The 18,939-nt window shown below is 36.2% G+C and overlaps 1 protein-coding gene across 7 annotated transcripts in view; it reads right to left on the bottom strand.

Annotated features, from left to right (window-relative positions):
• Positions 1–114: 114 nt before the first annotated feature.
• LOC110993397 (mucin-2) overlaps positions 115–18,939 on the bottom strand; it is a 33,723-nt gene continuing 14,898 nt past the window's right edge. For 3 of the 7 annotated variants that reach the window (XM_045633997.1, XM_045633998.1, XM_045633996.1), the window contains exons 3-21: positions 16,005–16,181; positions 15,470–15,664; positions 14,946–15,131; positions 14,547–14,723; positions 13,051–13,308; positions 12,145–12,450; positions 11,459–11,749; positions 6,954–10,700; positions 6,427–6,654; positions 5,846–6,088; positions 5,187–5,423; positions 4,449–4,691; positions 3,933–4,181; positions 3,061–3,297; positions 1,794–2,027; positions 1,441–1,486; positions 1,121–1,260; positions 831–870; positions 115–263 (exon numbers count right to left, since the gene is read on the bottom strand). In XM_045633997.1, coding sequence (XP_045489953.1) covers positions 196–263; positions 831–870; positions 1,121–1,260; positions 1,441–1,486; positions 1,794–2,027; positions 3,061–3,297; positions 3,933–4,181; positions 4,449–4,691; positions 5,187–5,423; positions 5,846–6,088; positions 6,427–6,654; positions 6,954–10,700; positions 11,459–11,749; positions 12,145–12,450; positions 13,051–13,308; positions 14,547–14,723; positions 14,946–15,131; positions 15,470–15,664; positions 16,005–16,181 — 7,302 coding nt within the window. In that variant the 3' untranslated portion in view covers positions 115–195. The remainder of the gene's footprint in view (positions 264–830; positions 871–1,120; positions 1,261–1,440; positions 1,487–1,793; positions 2,028–3,060; positions 3,298–3,932; positions 4,182–4,448; positions 4,692–5,186; positions 5,424–5,845; positions 6,089–6,426; positions 6,655–6,953; positions 10,701–11,458; positions 11,750–12,144; positions 12,451–13,050; positions 13,309–14,546; positions 14,724–14,945; positions 15,132–15,469; positions 15,665–16,004; positions 16,182–18,939) is intronic. The other 4 variants (XM_045634000.1, XM_045633999.1, XM_045634001.1 and 1 more) reach the window with 4 other exon arrangements.

Raw genomic sequence — 18,939 nt, 5'->3', positions numbered from 1 at the left:
ACTTGTAATGCGTGTAGATAAGTACATACACTCTTTTTTATCATTATAACTGTGTAGGTTAAGAATATTGTAAATGTGTAAGAGAAAACAATAATAATAATAATAATACAAGACTTAATTAGATAATACAAGTTTATTTCGGCATTCCCAGGTCAATAAATGTCACTTTAGATAATCCAGAGACCACTGTAATTGCTATTTGAAGACTTTTCCCTTGCCTTCTTGCGAGCTGTGCAGCTGTGCTGCGAAATTCGCACGCATTCCTGTAACAAAATAATGGTTACGGGCGGAGTGTTCGTGAATATTTTTGTGACAGGCAAGTAGGTGAGCAGCCTGGCTGTGGACTTTTTGGGTGTAGCATGCAGGCTTTCTAGCGCTGTTTACATATTTTTTTTAATTTTATGTCTCCAGAAATTTCTCGAAAACTCTAAAGTTCAGTTATTCAGATATTAAGGGAACTTTTCTCGAACCAAGAGAAGTTTTAGTGTCATTTATAAGTGAACATGTGTGTCAACCACACAGACGAAAGTGTAGGTAACTGCTTATATTGAGAGGATGAGTTTACCAACAAAGTCGGATTTGGTTGAACCGAATAGCAGAAGAATTTGACTAAACGAAACCCAAAAAGTTCTACGTTTGGTTTCGTAACTGTCAAACATTTAATGATCATCCCATTGATACGATAAACCATCAAAGTTTAAGATATATAGATATATATATATATATATATATATATATGTATTTATGAAACAAAAATCTGAGGATTAGACCTAAAAAGTTCAATTTACTTTCACTGTTAGTGTAAAATAATCAGAGTCAAATGACAATACCTTTCGCAAAGCATCCATCATCAGAAATCGCCACGCACTGCTGTAAATAAAAATTCTTAGAATAATAATTTAAAAAGCAGTATTTTTAATGCCCTTGTACAATTTGGGTTTTTGAAAGAAAGAGAACCTTGGTATACTCTTGTGCTCATCGTATAAAAATAGCATTGTTGAACAAAAAAATACTACTAATATGTAAAATTGGAAGTTTGAGCCATTTTTTGTAATTTTTTTGTTTATTAACAGTCTTGAACCAAGCTAACAGTAAAGGAAGATGCATATTTGGAACATACCCCACTTTCTACAGAGAATTCAAATCCTTTGCTGCAGTGTAGCCTCAAAGGTTCACCCATGGCACAAAGGTAGAACGTGTCACACAGTTCTGGGTGTGGCACGTGACCTGATTCACCTGGCGTGCAGATGTTTTCTGGATTTGGAAATCAAGAAATCAAGTGGTTATTTAAATCATAATCTCAAGAGCTCCTACTCCATTAAAGTTAAATTCTCCATAAAAATGTAATTCTTCTATATGTACGCAGGTAAGAAGGTATATACGTAAGTATTAAGGTAAGTAATATAATAATTTAAAAATTTACTTCAATTTAATTCTCACCATTTTGTCGCGCAAAACATCCACTCGGCGATATCCTTACACATTCCTGGAATTTTTTTTTAATTAAATGTTTATATAATTAACATTTAAGTTAAATAATGTATAATAACCAACAATTCAGAGGGAAACAATCTTCTCATAGGTCAGACGTTCACAAAATCCATCCATATTTATCTACTCCCCAGCTGATTTGTTCAATATTAACAACACCGTAATAATCTTAATTAAAAAAATACAGCCATCTAGTTAATAAGTTCCGAGGCTGTAAGCCCAAGGCTGAATTCGTCTTATAGGTAAAGAATGTACAGTTCAAAATATCTTTAAGAATAATAATTATTGTTAATGTTACTTACGTTGTTTTTGGGATCAAATTCAAATCCGTTGGGACACTGCATCAAAAACTCCGAACCACTAAAGCAAGTATAGTAATAATCGCATTTCATCTTGTGGGGAACATTTCCTGAGAAAGCCGGTGGACATATTTGACTGACTTTGTTGTTTTCGGTTGTTGTTGATGTCGTAGTCGTTGTTGTTGTTAAGTTGTATCGTGTTGCAAAACAACCAGTCTTCGAAACTCGGACGCAATTCTATAAAAAAACTAAATAGTTATTTGATAAACATATTTAATTTCCTGTATGGCTTACTTTATACGCTTATAGACAACAAGCACATGTTCTGAAATGATTCCTCTATACATATCTATAATAACAATAGTTTACCGTAAGTTATGTAATCTAGCATTAGTTAAGTTACAGATATAGATAAAATTAGAAACACATTGGCGCTTATAATTATATTGCTTTATATTTTTAAACAATCGTCGCACGCTTGAATAGCCCTTTACTTTTTCCTACACTAATAAGTTGTATTACAAAATTCGGTTCCTATAACTTCTAGATTTGAAAACTCTTCAATAAGTCTGTTTAGATTTTTCTTAGCGTCGCCACCCTACTACCCCAAATTTTATGTTAGTTATAACCTCATGTTTAAATACAGTGTTTGATTTAAACTAAATATCTACAACAACCACCACTGAACTTAACACGCATGTGAGTATCTTCACACTATCGTGAATTATTAAATAAAATACAAGACTTTTTGCTTATTTCAATTATGGATTCAATGATTTTTCACGCATTTGAAATGTTTTTTCTCGTGCAACATTTTAGCTATTTCTGATTGAAATCTGAAGTGAGCAAAACAAAACAATTGTAAACATCTAAATCATTATCTGAAACTTGTTGTTGTTTTGGTATTGCTAAAGTAAGGTTTTTGGGCTTTCCAACCGTGACACAGACTTAGCTAGTACGGTAAGGTAAGACCATTACTTACATTATTATATAATAATATAAGTCACTTTGGTTATTGTATTGTATAGAAAATAAATAAAAATCAGTGGCGCTTATAACTTAGGAAACCTAGTAATATAATCTTTTAGCCTCTTGTGCCTGACATACGCCATCATATTGGGAATAAGGCAAGCAAATTCCTCACGATATTTTCGTTCGTACGACCGAATGTTAAATGCTCAAATCATTTTACATCTAAGCAAATAAACTAAACATTGAATCTTGTTATTATAGTCATTTAAATATGTAATTCTTTTAAATATTGTACTACCTTAACAACTGGGTCGAACTCAAATCCATGAGAACAATTCATCAAAAACTCCATTCCAGCGAAACAAGTGTAATACGAATCACACAAAGTTGGATGTTCGATATTTCCAGAAAACATTGGTGGACATATTATATAGTCCTCTTCGTCATTTTTGTAAGTTGTTAGCTCGGGTAATATATTGTTATCCGTTGTTGCTTGCTGTGCAAAACAACCGGTCTCCGATATTCGAACACAGTCCTATAAAAAATAGAATCAGAATTTGTTCTACAAAATAAAACATATTAAAGAAAAAAACATTACGACATTGTATTGTATATAATACTAGCGGATCCGACAGACGTTGTCCTGTCTACACGTCTTTAATTTGAAAATTGCAAACTTTTTTTAATAAACTAAAACATTCTGGACCATTTTGATGAAAATTATTATTCAAATGTTATGACAATATCTAACGATCCAGCACATGGTCTACAATAACACAATGATAACAAATTTTTTTTTTAATTTGATCGCAGCGCTGTCGGGACAGACTAAAAATTAAAATTAAAATTCGAATATTATTTAAAATTTGACACTGCGATGGTAGCGCCGTCTGTCGGATCCAATGTAAAACATTCCAAAATCAACAACTACTAATAAATTAAAAATTAATTAAAAAAACATTGTCCAGCGGACAAAATTGTAAATCTAAACCATTCCCAGATCCCCTTGAACACACACAAAAAATTTCATCAAAATTGGTCCAGTCGTTTAGGAGGAGTTCAGTCACATACACACGCACACAAGAAATATATATATTAAGATAGAATTACGTGTCATAGAATTAAAAATCCAGCTTGTGTATGTTGACATGTCATTTAGTAGGTACTTACTTTTGTATTAGGATTAAATTCAAATCCGTTGGGACACTGCATCAAAAACTCCGAACCACTAAAGCAGGTATAGTATGAATCGCATTTCGTTTTGTGGGGTATATTTCCTGAGAAGTTCGGTGGACATATTGATTTGTCTTCGTTGTTTTCGGTTGTTGTTGTAGTTCGAGTCGTGGTCGTCGTCGTTGTTGTTGTTGTTAAGTTATATCGTGCTGCGAAACAACCAGTGTTCGAGATTCGGACGCAATTCTGTAATTATATTTAGGTAAAACATTTTAAATCAAATTGTATTAAAAGACACTTATTAAATAAATAATTTCTTTAATTTCATTTCAAAATTCATGAAATTTACTCAGCTTGAAGTACTACGTTAATATAATTTTTAGATTGTGCGATTCACCTTGTAACGAAAATTTATGGAATGGAATATTTCATGGTATGGCATTTCTAGTATGCTTAAACAACAACTTTAACTATAATATCGCGTTAATAGAACAATTAAAAGAGGAATCATACCTTAACAATTGGGTCGAACTCAAATCCATGAGAACAATTCATCAAAAACTCCATTCCAGCGAAACAAGTGTAATACGAATCACACAAAGTTGGATGTTCGATATTTCCAGAAAACATTGGTGGGCATATAAAATCCTCTTCGTCGTTCTTGTAAGTTGATAACTCGGGTAATCTGTTGGTTTCTGTTGTTGTTGCTAAGCCTTGTTGTGCGAAACAACCGGTCTCCGATATTCGAACACAGTCCTATAAACAGTTGGGGTTTAAATAGTTTAACTTAATAAGAAAGAGCATATGTTAAGATTGAAAAAAAAGCATATTTACACAAATGTATAAATAGAACTACTAGTCTATATTATAATTGACACAACTAAATTTTACAAGTATGTGTACAACGCATCGTATAAAATTATCCATCAAACGCAGTATTAATTTCAATATAAATGTTTAACACTTTAAGAAGTTTCTTTTTATTTAAGTAGGTAAGCTGTAAGCCTAAAATCTTTTTTTTATGTTATAGGAGGCAAACTGGCTGGCTTACCTGGTGTTAAGTGATACTGTTGCTCATGGATACACTCAATGACAGAAGAAACAAATGCGTTACCTGCCTTTTAAGAATTGTTTCTCTATCTTTTATTTTAATATTTGGTGCGCATGTCACGCCCACCTATCAGTTAATTTATCATCATTTCAGGATGATTTCATTTGTGTATGTTTATATGTAATTGAGAAGGAACTTACTTTTGTATTAGGATTAAATTCAAATCCGTTGGGACACTGCATCAAAAACTCCGAACCGCTAAAGCAGGTATAGTAAAAATCGCATTTCGTTTTATGAGGTACATTTCCTGAGAAGTTCGGTGGACATATTGGTTTGTCTTCGTTGTTTTCGGTTGTTGGTGATGTTGGTGTCGTTGTTGGTGTTGTTAAGTTGTATCGTCTTGCGAAACAACCAGTGCTCGAGATTCGCACGCAATTCTGAAATTGTATTTAAGTATAATGATTCAACCGACATTAAAGCATTTTATAGGAAAGTAATTTGAAGTTAATCGTTTATATTTTAATGAAATCAAATGTAATTCGAAATAAATTAAATATTTTTTTTTAATAAAGCTTGGTATGACACGATTTTGCAAATTTTATTTTATGTAAATGACTTGGGCAGGAGACAATAGTAAAATTACATTGATTATGATAGTCAACTCTAATGGATTGAATATTGTGTATGAATAAATAATTTCTTTAATTTTATTTACAATCCGTATAAAATACTCTGTTTAGAGACGTTTCGACTTGTAACGAATATATATATGTATTTAATATATTTTACTCATATTTCACATAGCATGGGATTTGCATTTTTATCACGTGAAAAGAGTAATATAAAGCAGTTATCATACCTTAACAACTGGGTCGAACTCAAATCCATGAGAACAATTCATCAAAAACTCCATTCCAGCGAAACAAGTGTAATACGAATCACACAAAGTTGGATGTTCGATATTTCCAGAAAACATTGGTGGACATATATATTCCTCTTCATCGTTCTTGTAAGTTGATAGCTCGGGTAATCTGTTGTTATCTGTTGTTGTTGTTAGACCTTGCTGTGCGTAACAACCGGTGTCTGATATTGGAACACAATCCTAAATAATAAAATAAATAAAGAGTTTAACTGAATTAAAAAAAATGATAATTATTTCTATTACAAAACGGATTCCTACGAGACTTTAGCGTGCATAACTCTAGGTTTGATTTCCAATAAAATCATAAATAATTTTATGCTACTGATGGAGTTGTATGGACCCCACCAAAATGTCAAGAATTTGAAAAAGATACTGTAAGATTGTTGTCTATACGTATATGATCTCTAGTGTAGAGCAGGAATCAAGGTCTCATGTTAAATTGTCTTTCTTTAAAACAGTGAAAATTGTTTCACCGGGAAATGAACGTCCATCGAAACTTGAAAAAAGCACATATTTACCATAATTACTGCATCGTACTCGAATCCCTTCGCGCAGTTCTTCAGTATCGCTGTACCCTCTTCACAAAGATAATATTTACTGCAAAGTGTTGAGTGTGGCAAATTGCCTGAGAAATCTGGTGGACAAATATTCTCTCTGTATGTTGTTGATTCAATGTTATAATCTGTTGTTGTTGTTGTATCATTTATTCTTGCAAAACATCCATTTTCGGAAATACGTGTGCAGCCCTAAAATAAATCAGTATTATTTATTTTTAATAATTGATATAAATTGTAAGATTTGTTTGGACCGTATCATTATCAAATTTTATAAGTTTTCGTTACAGTTGATAAAATATGGGATCTTCTAATGTAAGATTTATTGAAGTATGTATTTATTTTCGTGTAATAATAAGTAGATTAGAGAGAGGAGTATTGTACCTTAGTCAGTATCATGTGACAGAACATCAAAAGCTAAGGAAACGATCCAGAATAATGATTATTTTGGAAAATTCAGATTGAAATTTCATTAACAATATATTCCTTACCCGAACACTGTGATCGTACTCAAAGCCTTCTAAACATCTCAGCAAGACCTCCATTCCTCCAATACAATTGTAATAATAGTCACACAAAACGGGATGTGGAACATTGCCAAATACGCCTGGAGGACATATTGGTTTAGGAGTAGATGGGGAACTTGGTGTCGTTACGTTTGGTGAAAATCCATCAGGACCTCCTGTAGTAGTAGCCATGGGCGTTGAAGCCTTCGGTGTAGTTACTTCAGGCGAAGTAGGCTCTAATGTTGTGTCTTCAGCCGTAGTAGCCTCTGGTGTAGTAGGCTCTAATGTTGTGTCTTCAGCCGTAGTAGCCTCTGGTGTAGTAGGCTCTAATGTTGTGTCTTCAGCCGTAGTAGCCTCTGGTGTAGTAGGCTCGAATGTTGTGTCTTGGGCCGTGGAAGCCTCAGGCGTAGTTATTTCAGGCGTAGTAGGCTCTAATGTTGTGTCTTCAGCCGTAGTAGCCTCTGGTGTAGTAGGCTCTAATGTTGTGTCTTCAGCCGTAGTAGCCTCTGGTGTAGTAGGCTCTAATGTTGTGTCTTCAGCCGTAGTAGCCTCTGGTGTAGTAGGCTCTAATGTTGTATCTTCAGCCGTAGTAAACTCTGGTGTAGTAGGCTCTAATGTTGTGTCTTCAGCCGTAGTAGCCTCTGGTGTAGTAGGCTCTAATGTTGTGTCTTCAGCCGTAGTAGCCTCCGGTGTAGTAGGCTCTAATGTTGTGTCTTCAGCCGTAGTAGCCTCTGGTGTAGTAGGCTCTAATGTTGTGTCTTCAGCCGTAGTAGCCTCTGGTGTAGTAGGCTCGAATGTTGTGTCTTGGGCCGTGGAAGCCTCAGGCGTAGTTATTTCAGGCGTAGTAGGCTCTAATGTTGTGTCTTCAGCCGTAGTAGCCTCTGGTGTAGTAGGCTCTAATGTTGTGTCTTCAGCCGTAGTAGCCTCTGGTGTAGTAGGCTCTAATGTTGTGTCTTCAGCCGTAGTAGCCTCTGGTGTAGTAGGCTCTAATGTTGTGTCTTCAGCCGTAGTAGCCTCTGGTGTAGTAGGCTCTAATGTTGTGTCTTCAGCCGTAGTAGCCTCTGGTGTAGTAGGCTCTAATGTTGTGTCTTCAGCCGTAGTAGCCTCTGGTGTAGTAGGCTCTAATGTTGTGTCTTCAGCCGTAGTAGCCTCTGGTGTAGTAGGCTCTAATGTTGTGTCTTCAGCCGTAGTAGCTTCTGGTGTAGTAGGCTCTAATGTTGTGTCTTCAGCCGTAGTAGCCTCTGGTGTAGTAGGCTCTAATGTTGTGTCTTCAGCCGTAGTAGCCTCCGGTGTAGTAGGCTCTAATGTTGTGTCTTCAGCCGTAGTAGCCTCTGGTGTAGTAGGCTCTAATGTTGTGTCTTCAGCCGTAGTAGCCTCTGGTGTAGTAGGCTCTAATGTTGTGTCTTCAGCCGTAGTAGCCTCTGGTGTAGTAGGCTCTAATGTTGTGTCTTGGGCCGTGGAAGCCTCAGGCGTAGTTATTACAGGCGTAGTAGGCTCTAATGTTGTGTATTCAGCCGTAGTAGCCTCTGGTGTAGTAGGCTCTAATGTTGTGTCTTCAGCCGTAGTAGCCTCTGGTGTAGTAGGCTCTAATGTTGTGTCTTCAGCCGTAGTAGCCTCCGGTGTAGTAGGCTCTAATGTTGTGTCTTCAGCCGTAGTAGCCTCTGGTGTAGTAGGCTCTAATGTTGTGTCTTCAGCCGTAGTAGCCTCTGGTGTAGTAGGCTCTAATGTTGTGTCTTCAGCCGTAGTAGCCTCTGGTGTAGTAGGCTCTAATGTTGTGTCTTCAGCCGTAGTAGCCTCTGGTGTAGTAGGCTCTAATGTTGTGTCTTCAGCCGTAGTAGCCTCTGGTGTAGTAGGCTCTAATGTTGTGTCTTCAGCCGTAGTAGCTTCTGGTGTAGTAGGCTCTAATGTTGTGTCTTCAGCCGTAGTAGCCTCTGGTGTAGTAGGCTCTAATGTTGTGTCTTCAGCCGTAGTAGCCTCCGGTGTAGTAGGCTCTAATGTTGTGTCTTCAGCCGTAGTAGCCTCTGGTGTAGTAGGCTCTAATGTTGTGTCTTCAGCCGTAGTAGCCTCTGGTGTAGTAGGCTCTAATGTTGTGTCTTCAGCCGTAGTAGCCTCTGGTGTAGTAGGCTCTAATGTTGTGTCTTGGGCCGTGGAAGCCTCAGGCGTAGTTATTACAGGCGTAGTAGGCTCTAATGTTGTGTATTCAGCCGTAGTAGCCTCTGGTGTAGTAGGCTCTAATGTTGTGTCTTCAGCCGTAGTAGCCTCTGGTGTAGTAGGCTCTAATGTTGTGTCTTCAGCCGTAGTAGCCTCCGGTGTAGTAGGCTCTAATGTTGTGTCTTCAGCCGTAGTAGCCTCTGGTGTAGTAGGCTCTAATGTTGTGTCTTCAGCCGTAGTAGCCTCTGGTGTAGTAGGCTCTAATGTTGTGTCTTCAGCCGTAGTAGCCTCTGGTGTAGTAGGCTCTAATGTTGTGTCTTGGGCCGTGGAAGCCTCAGGCGTAGTTATTACAGGCGTAGTAGGCTCTAATGTTGTGTATTCAGCCGTAGTAGCCTCTGGTGTAGTAGGCTCTAATGTTGTGTTTTCAGCCGTAATAGCCTCTGGTGTAGTAGGCTCTAATGTTGTATCTTCAGCCGTAGTAGCCTCTGGTTTAGTAGGCTCTAATGTTGTGTCTTCAGCCGTAGTAGCCTCTGGTGTAGTAGGCTCTAATGTTGTATCTTCAGGCGTGGTAGCCTCTGCTGTTGTTGCTTCAGACGTAGTAGGCTCTAAGTTTGTGTCTTCAGGCGTGGTAGCCTCTGGTGTAGTAGGCTCTAATGTTGTTTCACCAGCCGTGGTAGCCTCAGGTGTAGTTGCTTCAGGCGTAGTAGGCTCGAATGATGTGTCTTCAACCGTGGTAGCTTCAGGCGAAGAAGGTTGTAATGTGGTGTCTTCAGGAGTGGTAGCTTCTGATGTAGATGCTTGAGGCGTGGTAGCCTCTGGTGTTGTTGCTTCAGGCGTAGTAGGCTCTAATGTTATGTCTTCAGGCGTGGTAACCTCTGATGTTGTTGCTTCAGGCGTAGTAGGCTCTAATGTTGTGTCTTCAGCCGTGGTAGCTTCAGGCGAAGTAGGTTGTAATGTGGTGTCTTCAGAAGTGGTAGCTTCTGGTGTAGATACTTGAGGCGAGGTAGCCTCTGGTGTTGTTGCTTCAGGCGTAGTAGGCTCTAATGTTGTGTCTTCAGGCGTGGTAACCTCTGATGTTGTTGCTTCAGGCGTAGTAGGCTCTAATGTTGTGTCTTCAGGCGTGGTAGCCTCTGGTGTAGTAGGCTCTAATGTTGTTTCACCAGCCGTGGTAGCCTCAGGTGTAGTTGCTTCAGGCGTAGTAGGTTGTAATGTGGTGTCTTCAGGAGTGGTAGCTTCTGGTGTAGATGCTTGAGGCGTGGTAGCCTCTGTTGTTGTTGCTTCAGGCGTAGTAGGCTCCAATGTTGTGTCTTCAGGCGTGGTAACCTCTGATGTTGTTGCTTCAGGCGTAGTAGGCTCTAATGTTATATCTTCAGCCGTGGTAGCCTCTGGTGTAGTAGCTTCTGGGGTTGTTGCTTCAGTGGTAATTGGCCCCGGTGTAGACACTTCTGGACTTACTGTGATGTCAGGAGTACTAGCGGCTGGAGTGGTTACCTCAGAGTTTGTTGTTTCCAGGTCTTTTATGGTTGTACTTTGAGGAGGAGTGCTTGGGGTACAATCAACTGCTGATGGCCAGTTACATACCTTGAAATTATTTTTATATATTTAATTGGTCATTACGTGTTTTAGTATGGTATTGTATTATTTTTTATAAAAAAGTACCTGTTTGTATTTTTGTTTGAAGCAACTAAGTTTTATTTTAGCATAATTATTACTCTACTAAAAAAACTATTTCGTATGTTTTAATTGAAAAGTAATATATTTCACAGAATCACAATGTTATATGGTTTGATTCACTTTCTGTTTAATTTACAGTAATTACTGTTTGGTGGCCCTAATTGAAAAAATCAAGGTTTTAAAGTCTAGTATTATATGGGCCTTTTTACGAGAATATTTTTTATAGAACAAACAGCCAAAACAAACGGACAGGAGGCTCATCTGATGTTGAGTGATAGTCATACAGCCCATGGACTGTCAATGCCAGAGGGCTCGCGAGTGCGCTACTGGCGTATTAAAAATTGGTACGCTCTTTTCTTGAATGTAATCCTTATGTCAAATTTTTTGTTAATACGTCAGTCGTGAGCTTGTTTCACATAGAGGTGGTAGGCGGCAAAAACTGCCCTTAGAAACGATCAACGATTGTGAAAAGACGGATGTCGAGGTGATACGGATAGTATTTGTATTCTGCCTTGACGTCCGATAATAAAAACCATCTGCAAGCCACTCGGAAAGTGACTGGTCGTCTCCCACCCAGAGGTGAGGATGTAGCGCCAAATTCGAGCTTTATACAGTTAAATAAGCATACTTAATATATAAGAATATTTGTTCAAAAAGGGGTTTACCTGTAAAATTGGATCGAAGTATAAATTCGAATTACATTGCCGCTCAACCTTCTCTCCAAAATTGCAATAATAGAATTTCGTGCAATCGTACTCATGTGGTAACAACAAATGGACAGAAAAGTCCTTCGGACAACCATTTGGTAAATATTCGGGCTTTGACGTTGTTGCGCTAGGCGTCGTTGCAGTTGGTCTTGGCGTTGATGTTATTATACTGGGCGTTGTAGAAGTTGTTGTTGTTGGCGAAGTTGAAGCTCCAGGCTTGCAATTAGCAATATTTGGCCAATCACATCTCTGTAAGTATAATTAAACAAAATTACCATAATTTTAATCCCTGACTTTTTAAAGCTATTGCGAATATGCTTGAAAGGTGTATTAAAATATACATAGCGTATAGGTATTCACTTGCATCATTTACATACTCCATACCCTCACGTACAGTGAAGTACCTACGTTCACTATTACACTATCACAAAACACACACATGTATTATATAATTTTTATTGATTTTGTCCTTTCGTAAATGTGTGAACATTTTTGTGTAATATATTGTCAATTTTCGGATGTACTTTAACTTTTTTATTTTTATATATAATTTAAGTAAGCTATAGAAGCGCGGAATAATAAAAATTTAAAAGCTGTAATTCTTTAAGTAAAGGAGGAAAACTATCAAAACTATCAATATTAACCTGAAGTTCAAAACTGAAGTGTGTTCCTCCTGGACATGGCATTTCTTGTTTAAAACCGTGTACGCATTGATAGTATTTGCCACAGTCGGAGTGAGGTAAGAGCTGTTCTATTCTGTAATCTATTGGACACCCATTTGGGTAATACCCAGGCCTTGGGGTAATAATAGGTGATTTAGTAGTAGTAGGTGTTATTGTTGTTGGCGGTCGACGAGTAGTTGTTAAAGGTTGGCGAGTTGTTGTTGTTGGGCGTCGAGTTGTGGTAGTCGTACCCGGGACACACTTCGCTATACTGGGCCAATCACATCTCTAAAAAAACGAATAAAGTTCATAAACTACTTTTGTTACAACTTTTGTATTAGACGTATTAATATTTCAACAACACTTATTTACACCAAGTTACGTTTAATTCGATTTTTCTCCAAAAATATTAACGTCTAACATTTCTAAAATACATATACAGAGATAATTTGAGCGTTTTAAATAAAGGTACGAAAAAATCAAGATATTTTACTCCACAAATCTAATGCATTTATGAACCTGAAATACCATATTTAGTTCGACTGAATTTGATACAAAAAAATAAACATACATTTGTCATATATCTACAGATCTACTATCTACAACACATTTGGGTCATGTTAAAAATCTTAAAAATATTAATTCATTCAGAAAAATAATTACATAAAATAAGCTATTACTAATTTGTATTTTAATTCTTAAAAGGTCTGCAACGCACTTGCGAGCCCTTATTAATTTACAGGTAACCTCTTGACATAAGTTAGCAAATGGTACCTTGTTTGATTCCTCGTATAATTAAATATTCTTCTCCGTTTTATCCTTTACAAATTCGTTACTTAAATCAAAAGTCAAAATAAAATAAATAAAAGTCAAATAAAGTATAAATACCTGCAAATCAAAACTGAAGTGCGTTCCTCCTGGACATGGCATTTCTTGTTTAAAACCATGCACGCACTGATAAAATTTCGTACAATCCGGATGTGGTAACAACTGTTCAATTCTATAGTCTATAGGACATCCGTTAGGAAAGTATCCCGGTCTGGGTGTTGATTCCGGTTTTGGTGTCGTCGTTGTTGTTGTTGTGGTCGTTGTTGTTGTTGGTGTTGGTGTTGACTCGCATTTCGCTATGTTTGGCCAATCACATCGCTGTATGAATAAATTAAGTTATCTAGTGTTGCTGTGTTTAAGTTTATATGTATTACGATTATTTACGAAATTTGCCGCCAAAAAACCTGCCACCATTTGCTTCAACCTACTTAGCCTACTGGTAAATCCGCTATTCCGCACTGGAAATAGCAGGAAAATCCGGCTTTCGCAAAGTACACAGGCGACTATTAAATTACCAACATTTACAAAGGCGCACTGTATAAAAAAAAACATATGTGCAATTCACACATGGTAGAAGTGAAACCTTCAAAAACATTTTTTTTATTATTAATCATATATAAATTAATCATTTTCCATTATCTAAATGTGTGTGTTCTTTTAAAACAGTATATTTTAATGATAAATTTTAATTTATAAGTTTAATATAAATTTTTAATTTGGGAAAAACTAAAACTTCGAAAGTTTGAAATTCGATCAAATGAAAAAGCGGCAGTAAAGAGAGGCTGTATAATGCCTGCTATCTCATTTTCTACCACGTTAAATCATATGATGAATTGATGTTTCTGTCTCTCTTTACCGCTGCATCCGGTTTGAAATCACGACGATTCGAAAGAAGTTTATCTATCTCATTTTCACCCACGTTAAATCATATGAATTAATGTTTCTGTCTCTTTTTACTGTCGCTTTTTCGTTGCATCCGGTTTGAAATCACAACGATTCTAAAGAAGTTTCACTTCAAAATTACCCACAAATAGAAAAATTATTAATTCTTTAAAATCATTCAAATTGAGGCTAAGTGAATATGTTAGACAAAATAACTTTTAATCATATTTCATTACTTCTATGTTTATTGCATTAACTAGTACTAAATAGCCTTAGTACGTCTATCTTATTATTGTGATTATTTTGAGATCAACGACATTGTAATTTGTAATTTTAATCATAAAAATAAAAAATATAGATAATAATAGTTTTGAGAAATAATGTCTTTGAAATTAACATTTGGCAATTTGCAGGGGAAATATTTTAAGGGACGGGAAGACTTCGACTTTGTTCAGCAGTAACAATGTAGTCTTTTCCTTGAACTATTAGGTATTAAATATCGTTTTTAATACTTATGTTTACATAGTATGTATACAACTTATGTTTTTTATTTCATATATATTGTTTATCTAAGTGTTTTATTAAAATGTTAATGTTAGCTGTAAGGTTACTAATAAATAAATAAAAGTCAGTGTAATCACTGTGAATAAAAATAATGATCCAGAAAAACTCACCTGCAAATCGAAACTAAAGTGCATCCCAGCTTGACAAGGCATTAATATTTTATTCCCGTGAACACACTCATAATATTTATCGCACTGGTCATACGGTAGCAATAGTCCATCCTTATAGCATCCGTTTGGCGGCTTCGATTCCTTTTGGCAGCCAGCGTTTGCTATTGTATCGCAGAGCTAAAATCGTATACTCTTGAAAACATATACGTAAATTTATTTAAAAACTAGCTGTGCCCTGCCACGCTTCGCTGTTGGCACATTGTGATTGAATGAAAACAAAACAAAGAATACATTTCATACAAGTTTAATTAAGGAATACTTGTGGATATACAATATTTTTTGTCACTGTCTGCGTAGATATAAAGACTACTGCCGAAATTCTAATTCTTCTAGACATACCTGGGTTTTCGGATTAAAATGCTGACCATGACCACACCTCTGGACTTGTTTGTTACCCCTAAAGCATCTATAATACTTGTTACAGTCAGTATCATGAGGTAAGAAAATTGGGATATAGGTGTTCGCTGGACAATCCTCAATTATTGCCTCGTCAGCGCAACCAGCATTCTCCGGCGTGTCACAACTCTGAAACCAGACTCACAGACTCAAACATTGCTGCGTATAAAGCTCCCGTCTTGGAACTGGACTGGACTGAACTGGAACCGTAGATATTCAAAGAAAGTCGCTATATTTGACCCAAATTGACCAATGTCTGATTTATCTAGAAAATATCATAGCTGTGATTCTAACCCCACATTTGTGGTGTAATACGAACCACCCTCTTGGATTCATACGGACTTGGCCATCCTGAGGTCCAAGACAATCGCTAAATTGGACCCAAAATGGGCTTCGAAGTGACTGCGATGACGAGAAACCCTCAAACGTTCACCACGTTGGAGCAATCAACACAGAGATAAAGTTACCTGGGTTTTTGGATTATAGTGCGCCCCATTAAAACAGGTCATTAGAATTCGATTCCCATGGAAACATCTGTAGTATTTATCACAGTCGCTCTCGTGTGGAATGTTCATTTGTATCCTCACATCGTTGGGACATCTCGTCTGTATGGATCGCTTTTTTATGTGATTGCATGTCACTTTAGAGGATGCATCGCATTTCTATAAATTATTGAATCATATTAGTGTTATTTGCTGATTAGCTGATGGAACATGTTGTGAGGATCATGGGGGAGAGCAGGGCAGCAGTTCATATTCTGCATCGACGCCCAATGATGAAACTTAGCTGCAGAATCCGTATGACTATTCCTACTATTCGGAATTAATACGATCCTGTCCGAATTTCTTGTACGTTCGAATTTTTACGTCCACAAATTTATCAGAATAGTCATATCAAAATTATTATACTGCAACTTAGAGTACAGTCAAAATTTCATTATAATCAGCTTGTTAGATTCCGAGAAATACTTAAATATTTCTTTAATTATTCAAATTATCTTACCCCCGTTTCGGTATTAAACCTATAACCTGGGTCACAACTGGCCAACACATGAACACCTTTTTCACAGGAATAGAATTTAGTGCAATCTGTCTCGTGTGAAGTGGGAACACACGTTCCGCCACTGTCTATAAAGTTATGATCGTTTTTGGCGCAGCCGGACGTGTCTTCGATACATTTCTGTAAAAAAACATTAATATAATATTTTGAAAACATATTTTTACATTTATTTGTCAAAATGGATCCTTTCCATTCACTGCCAGTTTTCAGAGCAGCAGAACCTTCAAGTGGAAGGTTAGAATCCATGAACTCGAGGATTTTAAACAGTGGAAATAAAACAATAAGAGGAAATCAGCATTTATTAGTTTTGTTTAAAATAACATAATTTAGCCTTATGTAACAAGCTAAATCTTCTAGAGAACCCATGTGAGTAAAGTACTAAGGATACACACAAGAAAAAAAATTAAATTTCAAGTAACACTGAAAAGTTAATTACCAAACTTAATGTAAAATAATAAAATCCAAATTAGACCCATGTGTCACACAGGCTGTCACCTAATGGCAGAACAGCCCAATGCCATGGGCTGCCATGCCATGCCATTTTTTAAAATGTACAACGATTTCTTTTAATTCCTTTAAAATAACCTTTTCAAACCGTCTGCGAGGATTTCGGTGATTGTACTTACATTGTACCTAAATATATATACCTACATAAATAAATAAACATATATGTATATATTTATATATACAATTATGTCCAGGAACCCTCAGGCCTCAGTCCTGGTGATTAGTGTACTGAGGTATTGTTATACTTTCCACGTAATAACTTTATCACACAAATGCTAAGCGCAAATTCAAGGCGCACTTTGATATGAGGCATTGAGCGGGTAAATTGGTTACAACGTCACCTTTTGCCGCTGAATACACAACAGTATCAACTTCCTTTACAGATAATATAAGACGTCTAGCGTAATACTAAGAAAGCAAAATTTATTTCTTTCAACAAAGATATTGTCGCTTTTAAAGCACGCTTTTAGTTTCAGCTACTTAAAGATATAAGTTGATGCATGGTAGATGACCCCAGAGCTGGTTTCAACGAATAGGAATCGCAATACACCATGGAAGTTTTGTTAAGTAAGTAGATGTATTTATTCCAAAATTTCGTCGCTATATTAAAAACTCCCACGAAATGATGCCGTCAGATGCTGGGGAACGACGATCTGCTGAGTGCAACTCCCAACAGTTTTCAGGTTGTTTAATATACTAATAAATACTATTTTCTTAGGCCTTTCCTTGATAAAATTTAGGTTGTTGGCTCTAGATCAACCGCTGCGCTATAGCAGTTACACAAGAATAGCTTAAATACATTTTTAAAGTACAATGCTTTCACAAAGCCTAATACGAAGATCGACACTTAGGAAAAGTCGTATATTGTATAAAGCCTTGAGATGTGAATGCTTGAATTCGTGTATGCGGTGATATTAGTTGTTTCTACCACGTATTTGCGTATTGTTATCACGAGTATGTAAGTGCGTGCTCCTCTTTCACCATGCCTCCTGCTGATGGACGACAAATCTTTGTGTTTAATTTATTTTATTATTCTTTATTACTCAAGATGTCATATGGAACATGGTGTAATGGTTGCAGCTCCGTACAAACGTTGTGTAAAAGAAAAAACATGGCGATTAAAAAGAGTGGCGGAGATGCCAGTTCTTTTCTTCCGTTCTCGCCCTTGATTTGAGAACTGGCAGTTAATTTAAAAATTAAGCTTTAAATTTTAATATTTCTTTTTTTTGACTTGATGATTGAATTGATGAAAACAGCAATTAGGCATATTTCTTACTTAATCTCCTCAATTGACTCTCAAATTCAGCGCCCAGATTTCTTGCCAACAAGAGTTTAGAATTTAGAATTGGAATTGAAATGAATTATTTTAATACTAGTAGCGCCATCTACTAGTATTAAGCGTCAGCCTAGAACTTCCAATGTATGTTACATATTCATTGCACTCTCTTCGCCCCGCATGCTTCACACCGGTACCTCTGACGCAACAACTCCATAAAAGCAGATGGACAGATAATTGTCGAGCATCTTATATCGGGCCGATTTAATTATCATATTTAGTTAAGGAACTATTAATTGTAGAATTTAATTAAATAATTTCAATACAATTTGGTTTTTTTTTTGGGATTCGCCGCTGGCCCACACTTAATTTGTATAATAATATTTAGATTAAGAAAGTTCTAAACATTTTTGTGTTATTATTTGGGCTGAAACGAGGCTACTAGGAAATACTGCAAAAGATGAAATTTACATTACTAAATACAAAATTTAATAAATATTATATTTATTATATCATATTGTTTATCATGTTCACAGTTTACAATAGGTTTACTCTACGTAAAGACAGAATTAAACGTTACGATCCATGCCAGGGTTTCCCAACGTGGTGCCCACACCCCACAGGGGGGCAATTTGATTGTAAAGGGGTCTTTTCGAAAATTTATTAAAATGTTTGTAATTTTAATTTCAGTTTTCATTGTTTTAAAAATTTACATAGGCACATTGATTCGTTAAATATTTTACTATTAATTTATTTCTGAAGTGAACAATTATTTAGTTAAAAGTAAATGCAAAAATCGGTCCCAAGCTTATCTTAATCTTGATAAAATTGAAATCTGATAGAGCCATTTCTTGAAATATTTAGACCGATATCATGCGCTTCCTGTGACGCCATTGCGTTACAAAAGAGTAAAAACCAAGTGTCATCTGTCAAGAAACATACTTGACAGCTGACTTTATTGAGTTTATTATCGTTTGAGTTTTCATTCGTTATTAACAAAATTGATTTTTCCAACTGTTTTTACAATGTAAATTTAGTTAAACTAAAGATTTTTGATTTAGAAAAAATAGTTTATAGAAAAAACCCATGTAGATA

Source organism: Pieris rapae, chromosome Z (assembly GCF_905147795.1).
Source record: "Pieris rapae chromosome Z, ilPieRapa1.1, whole genome shotgun sequence".
Taxonomy (NCBI): Eukaryota; Metazoa; Arthropoda; class Insecta; order Lepidoptera; family Pieridae; genus Pieris; species Pieris rapae.
Note: the sequence above shows the minus strand (reverse complement) of the source record. Positions and strands in the feature narration are given on the sequence as shown.